General features: G+C 34.4%; 1 protein-coding gene across 1 annotated transcript in view; it reads left to right on the plus strand.

Annotated features, from left to right (window-relative positions):
* The first annotated feature begins 2,212 nt into the window (after positions 1-2,212).
* Positions 2,213-18,099, plus strand: part of IDE (insulin degrading enzyme) — a 58,006-nt gene continuing 42,119 nt past the window's right edge. Inside the window, 9 exon segments of the mRNA XM_019471728.1 lie at positions 2,213-2,393; positions 3,807-4,014; positions 4,838-5,007; positions 8,300-8,422; positions 11,959-12,071; positions 12,497-12,659; positions 13,285-13,377; positions 13,947-14,038; positions 15,647-15,727. Of these exon segments, the coding sequence (XP_019327273.1) occupies positions 2,234-2,393; positions 3,807-4,014; positions 4,838-5,007; positions 8,300-8,422; positions 11,959-12,071; positions 12,497-12,659; positions 13,285-13,377; positions 13,947-14,038; positions 15,647-15,727 (1,203 nt within the window). The 5' untranslated portion in view covers positions 2,213-2,233.

The raw sequence follows: 18,099 nt of genomic DNA on the forward strand, positions 1-18,099 counted from the left end.
TTGTTTCCTTTTGCGGCCTTTTTTTTTTTTTTTTTTTTTTAAGTATTCATAGTGTGAGAACCATGTTTTACTAGTGGAAGTGTTTCCTTCTGAAATACATTGAGATACACATTTTTGAAAGTTACTTCATATTGTTTATGGCTCTTGCTTAGAGACATTCAGATTCTGATTATTCATTGATGCTTTCTGTACTCAGTGCTTCTATTTTTTTATTTGGGTTATAATTCTTGTTTGTAATTCTGCTTGCTTTCATATAAGGGTGTGTTATAACTTAAGTCTATTTAAAAGTTCAAAAGTAATCTTTTTACTTCTTTCAAAAGTATTCAAAGATCTAATGCTTACTTTACTGCTTTTTTTTTTACAATAATATATTCTCCAGTTTACATATGTATCTCCTTCCTCAAGCATAAATCCAGTCTTAGACAAACTTTCACTCTGCTACAGGTAAAATCTTAATTTTCTGTTTGTGAAACACTGTTTTTCACTGATTCTACTGTAGACATTATGTTCATAAACTTTCTATCCTTAACATGCTGTTAATAATGAGCTCTTTATCAGCCCCATTATAATATATAATACCAACACTGATGACTGTGCATCAGCAGATGGCTGTTGTTTTTATACCATAGAATCGTAGAATCACATGAATAAATGGGAAGGAGATAATCCAGAGGGACAGTAGCTCGCAGAACTGCTTCCCATTTTGAGAATGATACAGTATTTTAGGAAGGAAATTTTATTAGCTGACTTCCTTTTTCATTTGTAATTTTAAACTGTAAATAAAATATATCATCAAATTTTCTTTTCTGAAGTTGTTTTTGTGTATCTGGTAACATTGAGTATGCAGCTGATTTGCTAGCTAGAGTTAGTTAAAATGTCATGACTGAAGACCTGAAACAATAAGTATGTTGAGAACTGTGCAGTCCTTCATGTTCCACATCCCATATGGTCTTAAAGCTTGTATGTAGTCTTAAAACTTGGATGAAATTCCTTGAACTGTACAACCTGAAAATGGAAAAGTAAATACTGTGAAACTCCTTGTTATCTATGTGATACCAACGGGACCATACAAAATTTCTCATGCCTCTGTGTATGTGTTGTGGTGGGGAGTTAGACTCGGATTTGGTTTTCTTTGTAAGTGAAATTAGTTCAGCAACGACTAATGAAGCTCATGTAGTAGGTTACTTGGCAATATGGCAAGCAACATTTTACCACAGGAAAAGATTGAGTTTGATTGGTACTATGTGTTTATAACAGGCCGCATTCTAAAACCCTTCCTTTAAAACAGGGTTAGAACTCAGTGGCTGTTACATACAGGAATACAGCACATGATTGGCTCAGAGCATAGCTCTCTGATTTCCCATTTCTGGGGTTTGCTTATTTGTGTGTGTGTGTGGTTTGTCTGGGGTTTTTTTGTGTTGGTGTTTTTTGTTTGTTTTTTTAACATGCAGCCAAATGGTTCCACTCTACCTCCCCAAATATTGAAGTCTGAATGTCTCACCTTTTCACTTGGCATTTTAAAAAATTGAATAACCAGAGTTTATAATTTCAGAATCACACTTAGTTTCTTAGCATTTCAAAATTGTGCCATTAAAGCAGCATGTCTCATAGCATGTCTGTTAAACTAATAGTAGAAGTTTAAACACGTGAGACAGTCTATTCCTGTTTATCATGGCGATTCTGCAGTGTGTTTGTATTTTTATGGCAATATTGTAAATGGTGTCACCCTTTCTTGCTTGAGTGTACAAATCCAGTGGTTTATTAGTAAAATTTTGTTTATCTGACAATTGCAAAGTTACAACATTCATAATATAACCACCAATTCAGACACATGAAATACTTTCCTGAAGCCTGAAAGTATACTTGAGATAGCAATGTATGCTTAATTTAATTTCATTTTTATCATAATTGAAAAAGGGGATGATCTTTCTTTATTAAGTTATTTTTTTAATTACTGTTAGTATGAAACTTGAAACATTAAATGATGTGATCTACAGTTTTATTATGTTACTTGGTCTTTTTGTTTTGTTTTGTTTTAACAGCAATATCTCTCAGGATTTGAACTATACTTTTAGGCCAGTTCTGTGAGTTTTGCATAGAACTAGATTTCTTGCTGTCAATATCTCCCAGTATTCTCTAACGTAATATTAAAATATTAGCAGGGCTTAAGTAAAAATGGTAAGTGAAATTTCTTCTGTTTTCTTTAAGGTTTCAGAAAGAGACAAACAACAAAATGAACAATCCAGCTATTAAGAGAATAACAAATGAAATTATCAAATCACCTGAGGATAAACGAGAATATCGTGGGCTGGAATTGGCAAATGGCATTAAAGCTCTTCTCATTAGTGACCCCACCACAGATAAGTCTTCAGCAGCACTTGATGTGCACATAGGTATTTAATGCTTGTTGTGTTCATTATGTCATTAATAAAAATGCTTTAAGTTTTGGTATCTTAGTTGCAAATAAACTGACAGGAGTGGTATCCAGTTGGCAGCCTAGCCTTTTATTGTAATTTAGAGTTTGTTTAATTCTTTGACACATCAAGTTGAAAATTATTAGAGCTAATTAAATTCTCTTATTGTACTCTGTGTTTACTCAAGTGTAGCTCAGTCAGTAGAAAGACTTCTTTTAACCATTAAGTTTCATGTTATGAAAGATCTTTTGTAAGCAGAAAAGGGGTGGGTGTGAGTGCAATTATTTCAGACAGCTCCATCTGTCATATCAGACTTTTTTTTTTCCTCCCATGTTAAGTTGTTGATGTGTAGAGGTGAGAAAATGCTGTAGTGCTGGAGGAGTTGGAGAGGCACTCCCTAACTCCAATGATGCTTAAGTGTGCAAACAGAAATATTGGAAATAGAAGAGGAAGGTAGTTACTTTGACTCTTTGGAGTAATAGAAGACTTTTCTTATATCTGAGGTATTTCTCAAGCTTGTGTAGTTTCTCAGTTGCTTGGAAAGTATGATGCATGCACACATTACCTGAGCATCCTTACTCATTACCTAAGCATCCTCTTGCCATGTTTGTAGTTGGGAGCTCTTGCTGCTGTTGGTGTTAGGACAGAAGTAGTAGAGTAACTTTGAAAACTTCTGGCCTTTTTTTATTATGGGAGATGGCTGTCACAAATCATTATCTAGTTCAGAGGATCCTAAATGTGGTTTTGTTAGGTACTATGACAGTAATAGCCAACTGCAGCATCCAGGTCTTGCACATGTACTGGAGGAGATGTATCTGTTGCCTTCATCTCTACTCTCCCATTGCACTTCGTTGCACACTCCAAAGCAGGACTGCCAGACTCAAACTTCCATGTTTCTGGCTTCTATTCTTGCACATCATTATTGTCTTTTAATCTGTCTGCCTTCACACCTACTAGCTGGTCATCAATAGCTGCTTGTGTTCAGGCAATTACAGGTTATCACCTGTAATAAATACCTCCTTAACTGTGGTTGGCAATTGCTGCCTTTTACCACAGTGCAGTTATTAAAGTCAAGGTATAGAAATCAGAACATTGTGATCTGCCAGGTCTTTACAGATTATGAGTCATGGACTTTAATTGAAAAATTGTCTCTCTATAAGGATGCAGGCTGATCTGGAGAGGCAATTTGAGATGCTAATTGGTTCAGTTACTCATTCTAAATTTTTTTGTTAGATTGAGTTTAGTTGACTGTAGCCGCACAAGTGTCTGCTTACATCTACAGAATTGATATAATTGCCTGAGGCAACATACTGTAATATAAAGCACTTTAGAAGACTTAACGTTTTAGTATTACTTTTTATGAATAGTTACATAAAATTTTTCCTCGTGCAGGATCCTTGTCTGATCCCCCCAACATTGCTGGGCTTAGTCATTTTTGTGAGCATATGCTGTTCCTGGGAACCAAGAAATATCCAAAAGAGAATGAGTATAGCCAATTTCTTAGTGAGCATGCCGGGAGCTCAAATGCTTTCACGAGTGGAGAACATACCAACTATTACTTCGATGTGTCACATGAACATCTAGAAGGTGCACTAGACAGGTAAACACATTGTTTTATATTTAATTTTTTTGTTATATAGGTGCTATTTGAAATTGTGTAAAAGTTTTTTGATAGTTTTATCATTATGATATTAAAGAAAGAGTTGAGAGCACTGTCATTTGTTAAAACTGATACCAGATATTTTTCAGTTCAAAAGTTTTGCTGAGATTTTTTCCAGCTAGCAGAGTTCTTCACTGAGGCAGAATTTCTGAAGTTCAAAGGTTGGGTTTACATTGAATATTTTTGGAAATGTGTTGCACAGAATATGATCATGAACTTAAGCATTGTGCAAATCTCTGATTGTGTAATCAAATACTATGCTTCCCATAGGATCCTTATTTCATTGATAGCAATAGAAGGATGAAGTCTAGAAAAGTATTAGGATGCCTTTAGTAAAGGGAGCTCAGTGAAATCTCTTGTCTTTTGTGGGAGGGGACAGAAATTGAAAGGTGTGTAGTCACTGAGGTAGAGAGTGGATTTTCTCTTTGGATTTTCCCTGGATGTCTGGCAAGACTGATTTGATTTGTGAGATTAAGAGCCTCTTGCAGCTAAACTTCAAAAGAGTAGGAATTTTCAGTGTATCAATTATGATGCAAGGTCTGTGATCTTTGTAGTACCTTATATGGTGAAGTTGCCTGCATTTATAGATAAAGAAATTGAGAAATAAAGATAGTGAATCAGTGTGAAAACTGTTAAAGAATTTTTAAGTTCTGCATTAAAAAAATAATATATTCAGCTGTTTTCAGGAGGTACCAAGCTTTATACTTTTCTGTTACCATTTATGTACATTAGCCTTGACTTGAATTAAAACTTTTCTGTTTAGATTTGCCCAGTTTTTCCTGTGCCCTTTGTTTGATGAAAGCTGCAAAGACAGGGAAGTGAATGCTGTTGATTCTGAGCATGAGAAGAATCTGATGAATGACGCCTGGAGGTTGTTTCAATTAGAGAAGGCTACTGGAAACCCCAATCATCCCTTCAGTAAATTTGGAACAGGTTTGTCAGAATATAATTATCCATCCATTGGAGTTCTGTGTAACATACAGAGTATTATTGTTTATATAAAATTGTTAAAGACAGACTGAAACAATTCCCTTTTTTTTTTCCTCTCCATACATGTTTATTATGGCACTTTATCGCATTTTCCACATCGTAGACCAAATAGAGCTAGACAAAAACATAGGAAACAGAGTGATCCAAGACTTGCAGTACAGTGATTAAGCATCCCTTATGATTCTGATAATTACTGCAGTGCATGCTGTTTTCCAATTACTCGATTTGTCATAATTTGGTACCGTTAAATCTTTGTGCATAACAAAGTGAATGAACTGTGTTTAAATTGTTGTTAGCCACATGCTCTTTTTGCTATCAAGTATTGCATTAGGACTAGATGACAGTGACTAGGTCAAATCAGAAAGATCAGCAAAGTAATGTGAAAATTACTGAGTAAGTATATAAAAACAAAATCTTAAGCATAAAACACAACAGTAGTAGATGGATAGATAAAACGGTCTTGGGCAAATCCCAATCTTATGGCTGTAGGTTTTTTTTCAGGCTTTATTATTCACAGAATGCTTAGTAACAATTTAAAATAAATACCCCAAAACCTCAATTTAAAAAGCATTAAAGTAAGATATCATAGTTATGGTCAAAACCACAAATATTTGATGCTTTGGCAGAAGTTTAAATGTTTTTTTTTTTAATAGAAGTTATTTTCTACATGTATTTATTTTTGAAACTATCAAAGTAACAGGACTATTAATTCATACACTGCACTGTTTAATTCTTGAGCATGAATGTGTTTTGTGGCTGGGTCGGTTTGCTGGATGAGTAGCTGATGAGAATATTGGGTATAGTATGATGATGGGGGGGCAGATAATGGGCTTTAAGGACTGGTTTCTTCCTCTGTCTCAAGAAAGAGAAGAGTATTTTTTCACCTGTTGATGGAGGGCATAGTTGAGGGGCTGGTAGTCAGCTGCTACAAGAGCATGTATTGCTCTAGTCACCAATAAAGAGAGGCTGTCTGAGATGGGGAAACTACAACTGCATTCTCCAAACAGGTAAATTTGAAAATAAAGTCTGGGGAACTATATATTGATAGGCAGGCAAGCATCCAAAGTACATTCTGTAGTCTCTGCTACTGAAGAGATTATTTAATTTTTACATAGCACTCAGAAAACGTAAGTGGAAGTTGCAGAAATAGTTTTCTACAATTTAAGAAGGTTTTACAGCTGACACAAGTGAAATGTTTTCATGGGCAGAATACCCGAAATGTGCTCAAATTCAATAGCAATAGTCATACTCACCTCTTCTTAGATTAGGCTCTGATTCTGAAATTAAATTACAGCACATAGCCTTCCTGTAGATCTGACTTTGCAGAAGTAGAGCCCAGCTTTGATGTTTTTTATTTACCCAAAGAGATAACTGTGATATGGTTTTCATGACAACTGCAGCTGGTATCCTTCTTACCCTCCTTTTGACCAGCTGAGATGTTGTTAGTCTAGCAGAACACAGGAATGACTCCATTTGATGCTTCAGGTCACTCCTTGTTGCTGTGCAGCCTGTTTTGCCAGCAAACCTTCTATTACTCTTTGTCCGTCCAGACAAACAAATGCACCTTAATCTTCCAGTTTTCGTGTTAGGATGTATGTTTTGTCCCCAGATACCCTTCACCCATCTCCCTGAATTTATGCCTATGATGGTAATTCTTCTCCATGAGTACCCTCAACAGTGTCAAGTACTTTTCCAGGCACTTTTGCACTGTCTAGTGTCCATTTTCTTACATCTACAAGATGTCTTCTGACTGTTGCCTCTTAATGTACTCCAGTACTGTAACAGCACAGTTACTGAGCTAAAGCTTTAGCTTTTATTTTATTTTTTTTTATTATATTTTATTTTATTTTATCCTATGTATTGATGCTATGGGAATAAACACAGTAGGGTATCTAAAACTTCTGCATTTCATTTGTCTGCAGATGATGAGGAATATAGACAAAATATTTTAAACATAATACCCTAATTATCCTTTTTAGGTGTCATTAAGAATTATTGCTTTTCACTCACATGTGAACTTTGAAAATTAAAGCAATATATTGCTTCAGGCAGGCTCTCTATGATGATTTGTTGACTGTTGCAGTTGTAATTAGACTTGTATCTAATCGCCAAACATCTGGACAATATACTTGTCTGTTATTTATGTAGCTAATTTTGCCTCATTGATTTGTATTAACTTACATCTGTGATTGTAGGATTTGTGCACTGGGCATATATGCATAGCAGGCATGCTCTCCCGATCTTTTCTCTCCTTCTTGCTGATTTTCCTGTGAACACACAAGTCAACTTTTCTGCTACAGTTTCTTGCCTTATTCTTCCTCCTCATCCCTTGCTCTCTTCTGTACCTGGTTGTGGCTTAAGGGAGTTACTGATCTCAGAGTTAACAGATAATTAGTTTGCAGTTCTGGTCTGTAGATTCTGTTGACCATTTTGTGTGTCCATGTAGTAATGGGAAGTGGAGTTGATTAAAATCCAGTGTGCTCTTCGTAGACTCTAATTTTTCTGTTGTTTCAAGTTCTTACCTTTATTAAATACAAGTTCTGCTTTGACTATAAATGTGGAGTATGTCCTTAGAGTAAATTACTGAAAGCTTGATGTTCATGTAAAGATTGTGCTAGTTAACAGGAGGATAATTTAATGGAGAAAGTTTTGGTGTCTTCTGCTTATGGGCTTATTCAGGGACAGTTGTAGTTCTCTTCCTCTCTAGTCCTGTTCCTCTACTGCAGCAACAGCTCAGCTGTTTGTGAAGCAGAAGGTGAACAGTCACAATTCACAAATCATGTTTGTTAATTAGTAATTATTTATTTTATTTAATATACTAGGCTATAATTCGTGGCACACAATGCCACGAATAATTTTACACAGTGATTCCTATGACAGGAGTGTGTATATGGGAGTAGAAAATCCTCCAAATGTGCCAAAGAAAAACCTTTTTTTTCTGAATTAGAGCCTGGGCTTACTTGCATTGCTTTGAAATAACCCATTCAAATTAAAAAGATTAATTTGGAAGACTAAAACATCCTCGGTTCTTCAGGAATGTGCAGATTGAGAGTGGAAGTATTTATTGTTTCTGATAAGCTGAGACAGTATTGATCCAGTTTACTTATTATGCATAGTAATTATTTTTAAAATTACTATCCATCTGGAGGAAAGCAGATTTGTTCATTTATATTTTTCTTTTTGATTTGTAAATTCATAGACATCAAGTATTGTTAACTTTTTTTTTATGTTACAGGGAACAAACTCACTCTGGAAACTAGACCAACCAAAGAAGGAATAGATGTAAGACAAGAGCTATTGAAGTTCCATTCCACTTATTATTCATCAAATTTAATGGCTATTTGTGTGTTAGGAAGAGGTGAGTTTTGTTCTGTTGGTTGAGTAAGACTTTACATGTATTTATGTTTGAAGAAAATTAAGTGTGTGCAAGGGTCTGAAAGTCTACAAAAGGGAAAAAAGTAAAACTTTTACAGACTGACCAAACATAATTTTATGTTTAGTGAAGTCTCCGAAGCAACTTGCAATGTATCAGTTTATATGTTTATAAGCTTACAACAGAAAAAGTAAGCTGAAAATTTTAAATCCATTATCAAGTCTCCAGTTGCTATCATTGTATGTTTGTCTTACGAAGACTGACACCTGTCTGGTTTCAGATGTTGGAAGGGCTTTTGATACTGTTTTCATATTTTAGACTTACACTTCCACTACAAAAATTTCTGTATTATCAGAGGATAAGCCTAACCTAACATTTAGATAAAAAGTCTTTACTTCAGTTTGCTTCTGAGTTAACTTCACAGATGTTGCAACTGCTTAAAATCTTCCATAGTCGAGATGTTATTTTACATAGGTTTGCCAAAAGCTTAATAACAGCGTGTTGAAAACTTTGCTTTTTGAAAATACGTTGGCAGACTGGTATTTGTATGGTGTTTTACGATAATGCTCGCATGGTGAGTATGAATGGAATAAAATTCATTAGCAAAGTGAAATCCTGCTTTACAACTATCTGTTTATAGGATGCTGAGTATGAAGCTGATTAACAAAATGTACCTGTTTTAATTTCAATCATAGCATATACATGAATCATTTTTTTGTTGTAGATTTTTAAGGTGGGCAAACATGGTGAGGATTATACTTCTTAACTGAATCCAAGTTGTGTACGTATACTCACTACTAAATCAGTTCCAGGCTCCCTAATTCCTTTCAATTCAATTTATTATTATATCTCACCTGCTGTAACATCACATTGATTAGAATATGGTGATAATATATGTGAAAATGCCTTGCTTATTCTCCTGGTAGCAGTGGAAACTTGAAACTTAAGTAAAAAGTTTTTGATTTTTTTTTTTTTTTTTTTAAGGTGTGGGTAGTGGAAATAACAGTAGCCACGAAGGCGGCTGTTTTTTTTTTGCTATTTGAAAGAGGTGCATCCCCCTTCTCAGGTTTTTTTTCCTTCTGTTTATTTTATTTGAGCAAAATAAAAAAAATATTTTATTTTCTTAAAAAATATTTATTTATTAATTCAGGTAAATAGATATTGATCAGAGTTCAAAACAATTGAATTAAAATTCTCTTCATTATTTAACAGTTCTGTTTTCAAGGTTTCCAGGCATCTTTTTTTCTTTAACTAGTTCTTTACTGGACAGGCAATATCCCAGGACAGACAAGATCTGCATTTCAAATATCAATAAAATGTAGAAAATAGTCTTAAAATCGGTTACCTTTCAAACATTTCTGCAATTTGCACATATATGTGTTTTTTACTACAAAATACAAAAATTATTCTTGTTAAAATCCTGAATTTAGGTAGTTTTACTAGTCATTTTCCACAGTCAAATTCTTTCAGTGTGAGTTGCCCTTGTAAATAGTTCAATATTTGGAAAAATTAGGAGCCTTTGAAACATTAATCTTTGGGATTTTTCCTTCCAATGTTATAAAATAAATAAATAATTTTTTGAAAGGTAACTCTTAGGCTTTTTGTTAATCTGCTTGTATACAAAATGCCGTACAACTACCCTTATTTGTCATATTTAATTAAGCAGGTGTCACTGTAATAGTGAGGTGCAATTTGGACAAAAGTTTCATCTTACTTTCCCTGAAAAGACACATACCTTTTCTCACTCTGTTATCTGTTCAAGCAGGAGAATTATGCAATTGCTTTCCAGAAGGCTTTATATTAATGACTGATTTGGCTATTTGAGAGCTTGCCTCTGGCATCAAATTTGAAAATTTACGAGTTCCATGTTCTTCCTGATATTTTTTTTTTTTTCCCCCAGGGAGCCCCACCCATAAAATGCAAACTACAGAAAACAAATCTTGTTAGCATTATTCCATAAATTCTTTGCTGAAATACCTTGCTATCAATGTAGCAGTACTGCTAATTAATACATAAATAAATAGTTGGAAATTCTATAATGTAAAAATATGTTGAGTTGCACACTGTAAGTCCCCCATGATATCTCTACTCTTGTGCCTTCTGAAATAAATGGATGTCTAAAGCTATGTGCAGCCTAGTAATTCTCTGATTTTCCCACCACTTTATATATGTAATGTAAAACAAATAAAAATATATGTCAGTAAAAAGAGGTTGGGGAGTCAGAATATAATTTCTCTAGGAAATGGCAATAAATATTCAAAAGTTTGCTAAAATTAAATAATGGAATTAATTTTTTTTTTAATCTAATCAAAAGCAAAATTCACTGAGTAATCATAGAACAGCTTTAGTATAGCAGGTCACATATAGACTTCTAAATGGAAAATTTTTCAGTAAGAATCACCCTGGCAACTGGAAATCTGTCCTAAAGAAAACCCTCACTGTAGTTGTAAAGCTTAAATGAATGTGCGTTTTGCTGATGTGGATAAAAAATAGTGGTCTTTAATAGAATTACATGCAGTTCACAAAATTTTATTATACAGTGGCCCATCTTGGTTTGCATTGTTTTTTTTTTTTTCCCCTGCACAGTTCTCTCAGTGTAGCATAGGAGCATGCATATGTTGGGCAGGAAAGATTCCGCTTTCTAAATCTAACTGGGATTGTTTTGACTAACAAGGTGACCGCTTTTTGAAGTCTTTCAAGGGTTAAGGTTGTACTTTGAGACATCCAAGAAATGCCCAGATTTTTCTTCAACGCCCACCCTTGAAAGGCGTGTGCTAAAAAACTTGATGGATGAGTCTTTCTTATCTTATTCTCACTTTGAGAAGTGCTCCAAAATGCATTTCTTTAAGCAGATAGCTATTTTGAAGGCAGTATTTCAACAGAAACTGTATAGGTCAATTTAGGTGAATTCATGCACAACATCAAATTGTTTCTGCAAATGGTCTTCTCTCATTTTTGGAGAGTACTAGAGTCACGGACTGAAACTAGAATGGATGTGAAAGTAGAAGTGCTTAACAAGGTTGCAGATGTGTGTGAAATTTTGGGGCGCTGAGGACAGATGACGCTGGCTCACGGTGTATGTGAAGTACTGGAGATGAGCTGAGACTGAAGAAAATCCAAGTTTTGGCGAAGATGCTTTCACTCTGGAAAATTTGCAGCTGTAATTCCATGTCCCTTAAGCTTTTTGTGGAATGTTTATTTTTGCAAATGTTCAATATCTGATGTGTTTTTTCTTCAGCTCCAGCTTAGATTCATCAGTAAAATTTAAATATGTTTTTTCCAGTTACAGGATTTATTTTAATCATGGTTGAAGCCTTCCTTTAATAAGCATGGTGCTTATAGCGTGTTATAGTTCAAAACTTAAGTACTAACATAGATTTCCTTTCTGAAATTACTAATTATCATACCATTAAAACTACTTTTCTGTGTAATTCATGTCTTCCCCAAAGAATATGCAAAATGCAAATTTGCCAGAATCTTCAGATAATGATTATGCTTTTTTTTATGTTCTGTTATTCTAGAATCCTTGGATGAGCTGACTTGCTTAGTGGTAAAGTTATTTTCGGAAGTAGAGAATAAAAATGTTCCTATACCAGAGTTTCCTGAACATCCTTTCCAAGAAGAACATCTCCGGGTACGTATAGAGATTACTACTTCCATCAGGAGTGTATACCTTAAATAGTATTTTTTATGTTTCAGTAATACATTGTGCACTTCACTACTTTTGTATCAGTACCCCTGTTAAGTTCTGTATTTCTTTCTTAATTTTCCACCCACCTTTCCATGCTAAGTATAGTATAGTTTTGTATAGTTTATACTAAAGGTTGTACATTTGGTTGCAGCTGTAAGCAACTGAGATAATTAATTCTCCTTTTGTTTGCATCATGAATGGCTAAAGGGTTGCCCTAAGTTTTACATACCTTTACTTTCAAGATTTTGTTGATATGTTTGTAATAAAATGCCTGTGTGTGAAGGGAACATGGTATGTGCTCCTGAGATGAATAAAACAATGAGAGTTTCCTTTTGTTTATGGATCTCCTTGTTTATTTTCCCCCTCAGCAACTTTACAAAGTGGTACCTATTAAGGACATTAGAAATCTTTACGTCACATTTCCTATACCAGACCTTCAGAAGTACTATAAATCAAACCCTGGCCATTACCTTGGTCATCTGATTGGGCATGAAGGCCCAGGGAGTCTTTTATCAGAGCTTAAAGCCAAAGGTAAGTCCTTTGAAGGTAAAGAATTAAAAAGTAATTTATTACACAATTTTTTAAAGCTTAGTTACATTTCACTTAAATTTAACATAGAGAGGTCAATTTTAAAGCTCCCAACTGTTTGAGTAATTTGAGTTGCAAGTCATTTTGCACTTTATTTTTGTTTCTGTGGTGGGTAAAAATAAATAAATAACAGGCACTCTGACTACTGAAGCTATTATTTCTTGCACTCCCCTTTATCTACTGCTGTTTAGGGAGTTACACGAACTTTGACATAATGATCTTGTCTCTATTCTGTCACTGACTCAGAGATTACTGTCAGGTCCCTTAATGTCTGGAAGATTACAAGAGTGTTTCTTTCGCTTTCTTTATATTACTGTGTTCCAAACAGAAATAAATTACCCAGTAATCAAATGATCTTGAGTTTGTCATATCACTCTGAGCACGAAATCAGATAGGTCTGACTTGTGTTATGTTTAACTTGCACTGTTGCTATAGGCATTAAGAAAGAGAAGGAGAACATGTAAAGTAGTCAAAATGTTAAAAAAAAAAATGTTGCTGAAGCATACAAAAAGTAGCATAAATTGTTACAGATTTGTTTATGTAATATATTTTCTTCTTGATTTCATAGGATGGGTAAATACTCTTGTTGGAGGACAGAAGGAAGGTGCTAGAGGTTTCATGTTTTTCATCATTAATGTAGACTTGACAGAGGAAGGACTTTGTAAGTGAAGCACAGTGTCTGCATTCCATGTTATTCCTGATCTGACGGGTTTGTGTTTGTATCCAGAGAGACTAATTGTGTTTATAGCTTGAAAGCCAATTTATTTTAATTAACTGGTTATTCTTCTGTGTTTAAGTCCTCTCAGTATGCTAACACACTTCATCTAACATAAGAAACCAACTTATTTGTAGTTATATTAAGTTAAAGTATTTTTAAAGTATTTCATTAAATATTTTGAAGTAAATTTCTTTAAAAGAAAAGCTGTTAATACCTTTGTGTGCTACTTATTCATACTATTTAGACCTGAGTTAAATGATATTATAAATCAGTATCTTAACATAAGACATGCTCAATGCAGTTCTCAGAATTAACTGGGGACCTAAACACTTATCTTAAATTCATGTCTCAGAAAAACATGTTTAACTTTGCCAGTGGGATTACATATGTACTTAAATATCTTGAAGTATCAGGGTGTAATTAAAAATAAAACCTTACATATTTGTGTTCATCAGAATTTTTTCTTTGTGCAGAACTGAGTGAATTATTAAGCAAGTATTTTTTCTTTCCAGTGCACGTTGAAGATATTATTTTGCACATGTTTCAATATATTCAAAAACTACGTACAGAAGGACCTCAAGAATGGGTTTTCCAAGAGTGCAAGGTACAGTGATTGGTACTTGAAATATGCGGTGGTTGTATTTTTACAAATTTTTGGATTATAAGTAGAAACGGATTCCTTGGCTGTGGAAATAGCCTTTAATAATTGCATGGTAGTTAAGATTATTAATTTTAAAGGTGCAACATGACACAAATGACAAGTACATTCAGAATATATTGTCTTAATGTAGATGTAAAATGCTCTTACAGAGCTGTGAGTTGACATTTTATGATAGTATAATGGCGATGGAGGAAGAAGTATCTTGCTCTGCCTGCAAGGATTTTGCATAACCTTCCTTAGTCTTCACTGAAGGTGGAGAGGGGGAAGCATTTGCTGTGAGGGGTAACATTGAATTGGAAATTCAAATGGCTGTTACTCTACCCCTCTCTTCTTTCATGTGTCAAATCATATCATTGAGATGGTAAAGGCAGTAGGACATTTAATCTGCTGTTTGTTCTCTCACCTTTTTGAGAGGTGAACTAAAACTTTTCTTGGAGTACTTTGGCTGTACGCTTCAGTCTTTGCTGAACTGTTCACGCTTCTTCTAAGTCTGTATGGTTTTGTGTGCACAGAGCAAAAATGTGAAGTATCTTACTAGAATTAAACTACTGCACTTCTCAGTGACAGTGTGAAATAAAACCAGGTTTATTTATGTATATAGTCTCATTGGTTCACTACAAATACTTGGGTAAAGATTTCTTGTTCCATCTTAGCTTTATTTGGTGAAAACTGTTGAGTCTCTTCTGTCTAAGAGTAGAAATTCTGCAGATGCTTCCTGCATTTTGACACTGTATACCTGTAAAAGAAGTCTCTTAACCCTCTGCTAAAAGTCCCAATGGAATTGTTTCACTGTCATTGTAAGCAAATACAAGATTTGGAAGAGGTAGTTCCATCCTCCCATCTCATCCCTGTGTCTTTCCCTTGCTCCTCTTGTATCAGCCCCAGCACTCCTGAGGCTGTGAGGTGAGTCAGAAGAGCTGGCAAACTAGTTTGAAAAGAATCTTCTTTCAAGTTTATTTTCAGCTGTATTGTTGAATTAACCGGACTCTCTGCATGGTTTCACAGAAGGATGGACTGTCCTTTTCATTGGCTTTCTAGACTTAGATCTCTTTAATTCACTCTTGCCATTGTATTCTAAGAATTATGTGTTCTATTTCTGTCGCTAAGACAGCATAAAGAAACACACTTTTTCTGTCTCTAAACTTACCTTTTGGCTGGCTGAACAAAGGGAACAAAAAAGGAAGAGGGGAAAGGCTAACATACAATGAACATTGTACTGGAACGCTATGCATTGGTTGTATCAAAGTTGGTGTGTTTTCAAATTATCAGGAAATTTAAATATATGAGCTATGGGACAGATCTCTTATTACAAACAGGACTTACAAGACTTGTATAATACTTCACATTGTGAGAATATCTGAAATTGCTTGTGAGTTTTGTGCAACTTGAATATTACTGAAAACTTTTGTGTTAGGTACCTAACTACTATAAAATGGATACAACAAAACTCCTTCCTTTTCTTACATTATAAAAAGGAATTAAGTAGCCAATAATTATTCTTAAAAGAGTCTTTAATATATGCTTTTCAACCCTTCCTACATTGTTTCCTAGGATCTAAATGCTGTGGCATTCAGATTTCAAGATAAAGAACGACCACGAGGTTATACATCAAAGCTTGGAGGAATGCTGCATGTAAGTGTGCATGGGTTTTTTGTTTGTTTGTTTGTTTTACAATATAGTAATCATTTAGCAGTATGTTTGATTATACTCTTAATAAATACAGGTATTTGCAAAGGTTCTTTGCACTACTTGAGCTTAGGAAGCTAATATGATGCTGCATAGATCTTAGTTTTGGCAGTCAGTAAGTCACATTTTCTTCACTCTCTACCATTTTATACTTCTATACTTGGTAGAACTGATTTTACAGTAACTGGAGTTGCTATTTGATCTGTTTCAGTGTTTTTTAAGACACGTACCTTGTCATTCTGTGTCTACCTGATAGCTAAATGTTCTCTAGGGAAATACTAGAAAAATAATATTTTATCATAAACACAAGCACTATGTTTCTCAATGCTTCTATAGTTAACAATATTGAAGTACTGCAGTAAGCAGAAATGTTCGTATTAAGATAGCAAATTAGAAATGTTTGACTCTACTAATGTGATTACATATTGGTACTGAAAGGATCATTATGTAGCTTATACCTAGTCTTCTTGCAAAATTCAGTTCCCTCATTTTGCACTAAAGGAAGATTTAGGCAGGGATTTATTGTCTAGTGAAATTCATGCAACTTTTATACATTGCAGCGATTCTCCATTACACACCTAATGTCTACATCTACTCAGAGGCATTTTTGGTTTCTTTTCAGGAATTCCTGTTAATGCTCGTACACCTCTAATTTGTAAAGTCTAAAATAACGACCTTTAATTTTAGAATTGTCTTTGTGTTTACTAAAAAGCATTAGACTTAACTGAAAACATTTAAATGGATACTGAAAGGAGCTCCTATTTGGGATGCCATCTCTTGGTTTTGTTCTGTCAAATGCATAAAATCTCTTTAACAAATGGACTTCTGACTTCTGAAACAGCCTTTCAGTGGTCTGTACTTGTTGGATCATTCCCGATTACAAAATCAGGCCAGGAAGTTGCCAGCAGTGTTCCAAAGAGCAGGGTATTGATTCAGAACTTTTTTTCCCACTGCTTTTCTTTTGCTGTGTTTGCAGTATGAATGGTAATTCTGATTCTGCTGTTAGTTGCTTAAACACTAGTAGAAAAATAACTTTTCTAGTTCTCTTTATTGCCTCTGAGATGTACTAAGTTTATGCTTTGAATTAACCAAGTTAGAACTGTTGTTTCGTGATTTCATGCGCTTACAAATACTAGCTGGTTTTCATAACTTGGAGAAGAACCTGTGTATAAGTTGGCATGAGTAAATGTAATGTCGTAAATTGTTACGTATTTACCAAAAGGATTTAAAATCCCTTTTTATTCAACAAAACACAAGTTCATCTTTAAAGCGCATTTGTGCTGGTCTAAGGAGTCACCACTAAGGTCTTGCTGTCAAATTATATTTCATATTTGTCATGTGTAGGCTTGATGTTTTCCAGGTAGTTGTTCCCTGGTTTGCAGTGCCCTTTTACTTCTGTTTTGTTTTGTCTCCTTAATTGTATCATTTTTTAAATTTCATTTTCATCTGATTGTCATATGTAGATTGTTTTAGTCTGTTTTATTTTAGTTACATTATGCTCTGACCTTGCTGAAATGTAATCAGAGTCACAAAATGGTTGAGGTTGGACTGGACCTCTGGAGGTCATCTTGTCCAACCCTCCTGCTCAAGCAATACAAAATTAACAACGAAATAAAATTTATGTTCAGTTCCAGTTGGTGGGCAGACTGTGGCCTGTGTTTGTAAAGGAAATAAAGTGTAGACTTTTGGTCACTAAATCTGTATTGCCTTGGTAATTTCAGATTAGAAGTGCATAGATTACTTAAAATCTCCCCTTCAGGTTGCTTAGTTTGCTTAGCCATTTACGCAGAATGTAGTTAAATGAGCATTCTTCAGTGTACGATGAATCTTTCGGACAAGACCTTTCAAATTCTGGATCTTCAGTATTCACATTTGAATTTTTTGTAACACAGGTTTGGTTCATTGTCTTTGGTCTCCCTCCGCCCCCCGGCCCTTTCTCTTTTCCAAAACCATTTGTGTGAGTTACTCTGTGTTCTGGAAGTCATTCCACTGTAGTTTTTTGTATAATGTATGTAATTCAGAAAGCCGTTTTATAATAATTCTGGTCAAAAAAAGTATACCTGTATGGCAAACTGCAAGGTGCTTAGGGCACCTGGTATTTTTCCCGTGGTAAACAGATGTTTATCAACAAAGTTTTCCTGTCAACCACATTAATCATTTTCAGAGGAATTTTAACTTTTTTCTTCTTAAATTGCAATGTACCTTAAGAGATTTTCAGTTTGATCCTAAATAAAAAAAGTTAGAATTAAAACTGTGTAAATTTGTACTAAGCTTTTAGATAATTGAAATACACTTTCCTTTAAAATACTGTAAATAAA

This window comes from Aptenodytes forsteri, unplaced genomic scaffold (genome assembly GCF_000699145.1).
Source record: "Aptenodytes forsteri isolate BGI_AS27 unplaced genomic scaffold, ASM69914v1 Scaffold15, whole genome shotgun sequence".
NCBI lineage: Eukaryota > Metazoa > Chordata > Aves > Sphenisciformes > Spheniscidae > Aptenodytes > Aptenodytes forsteri.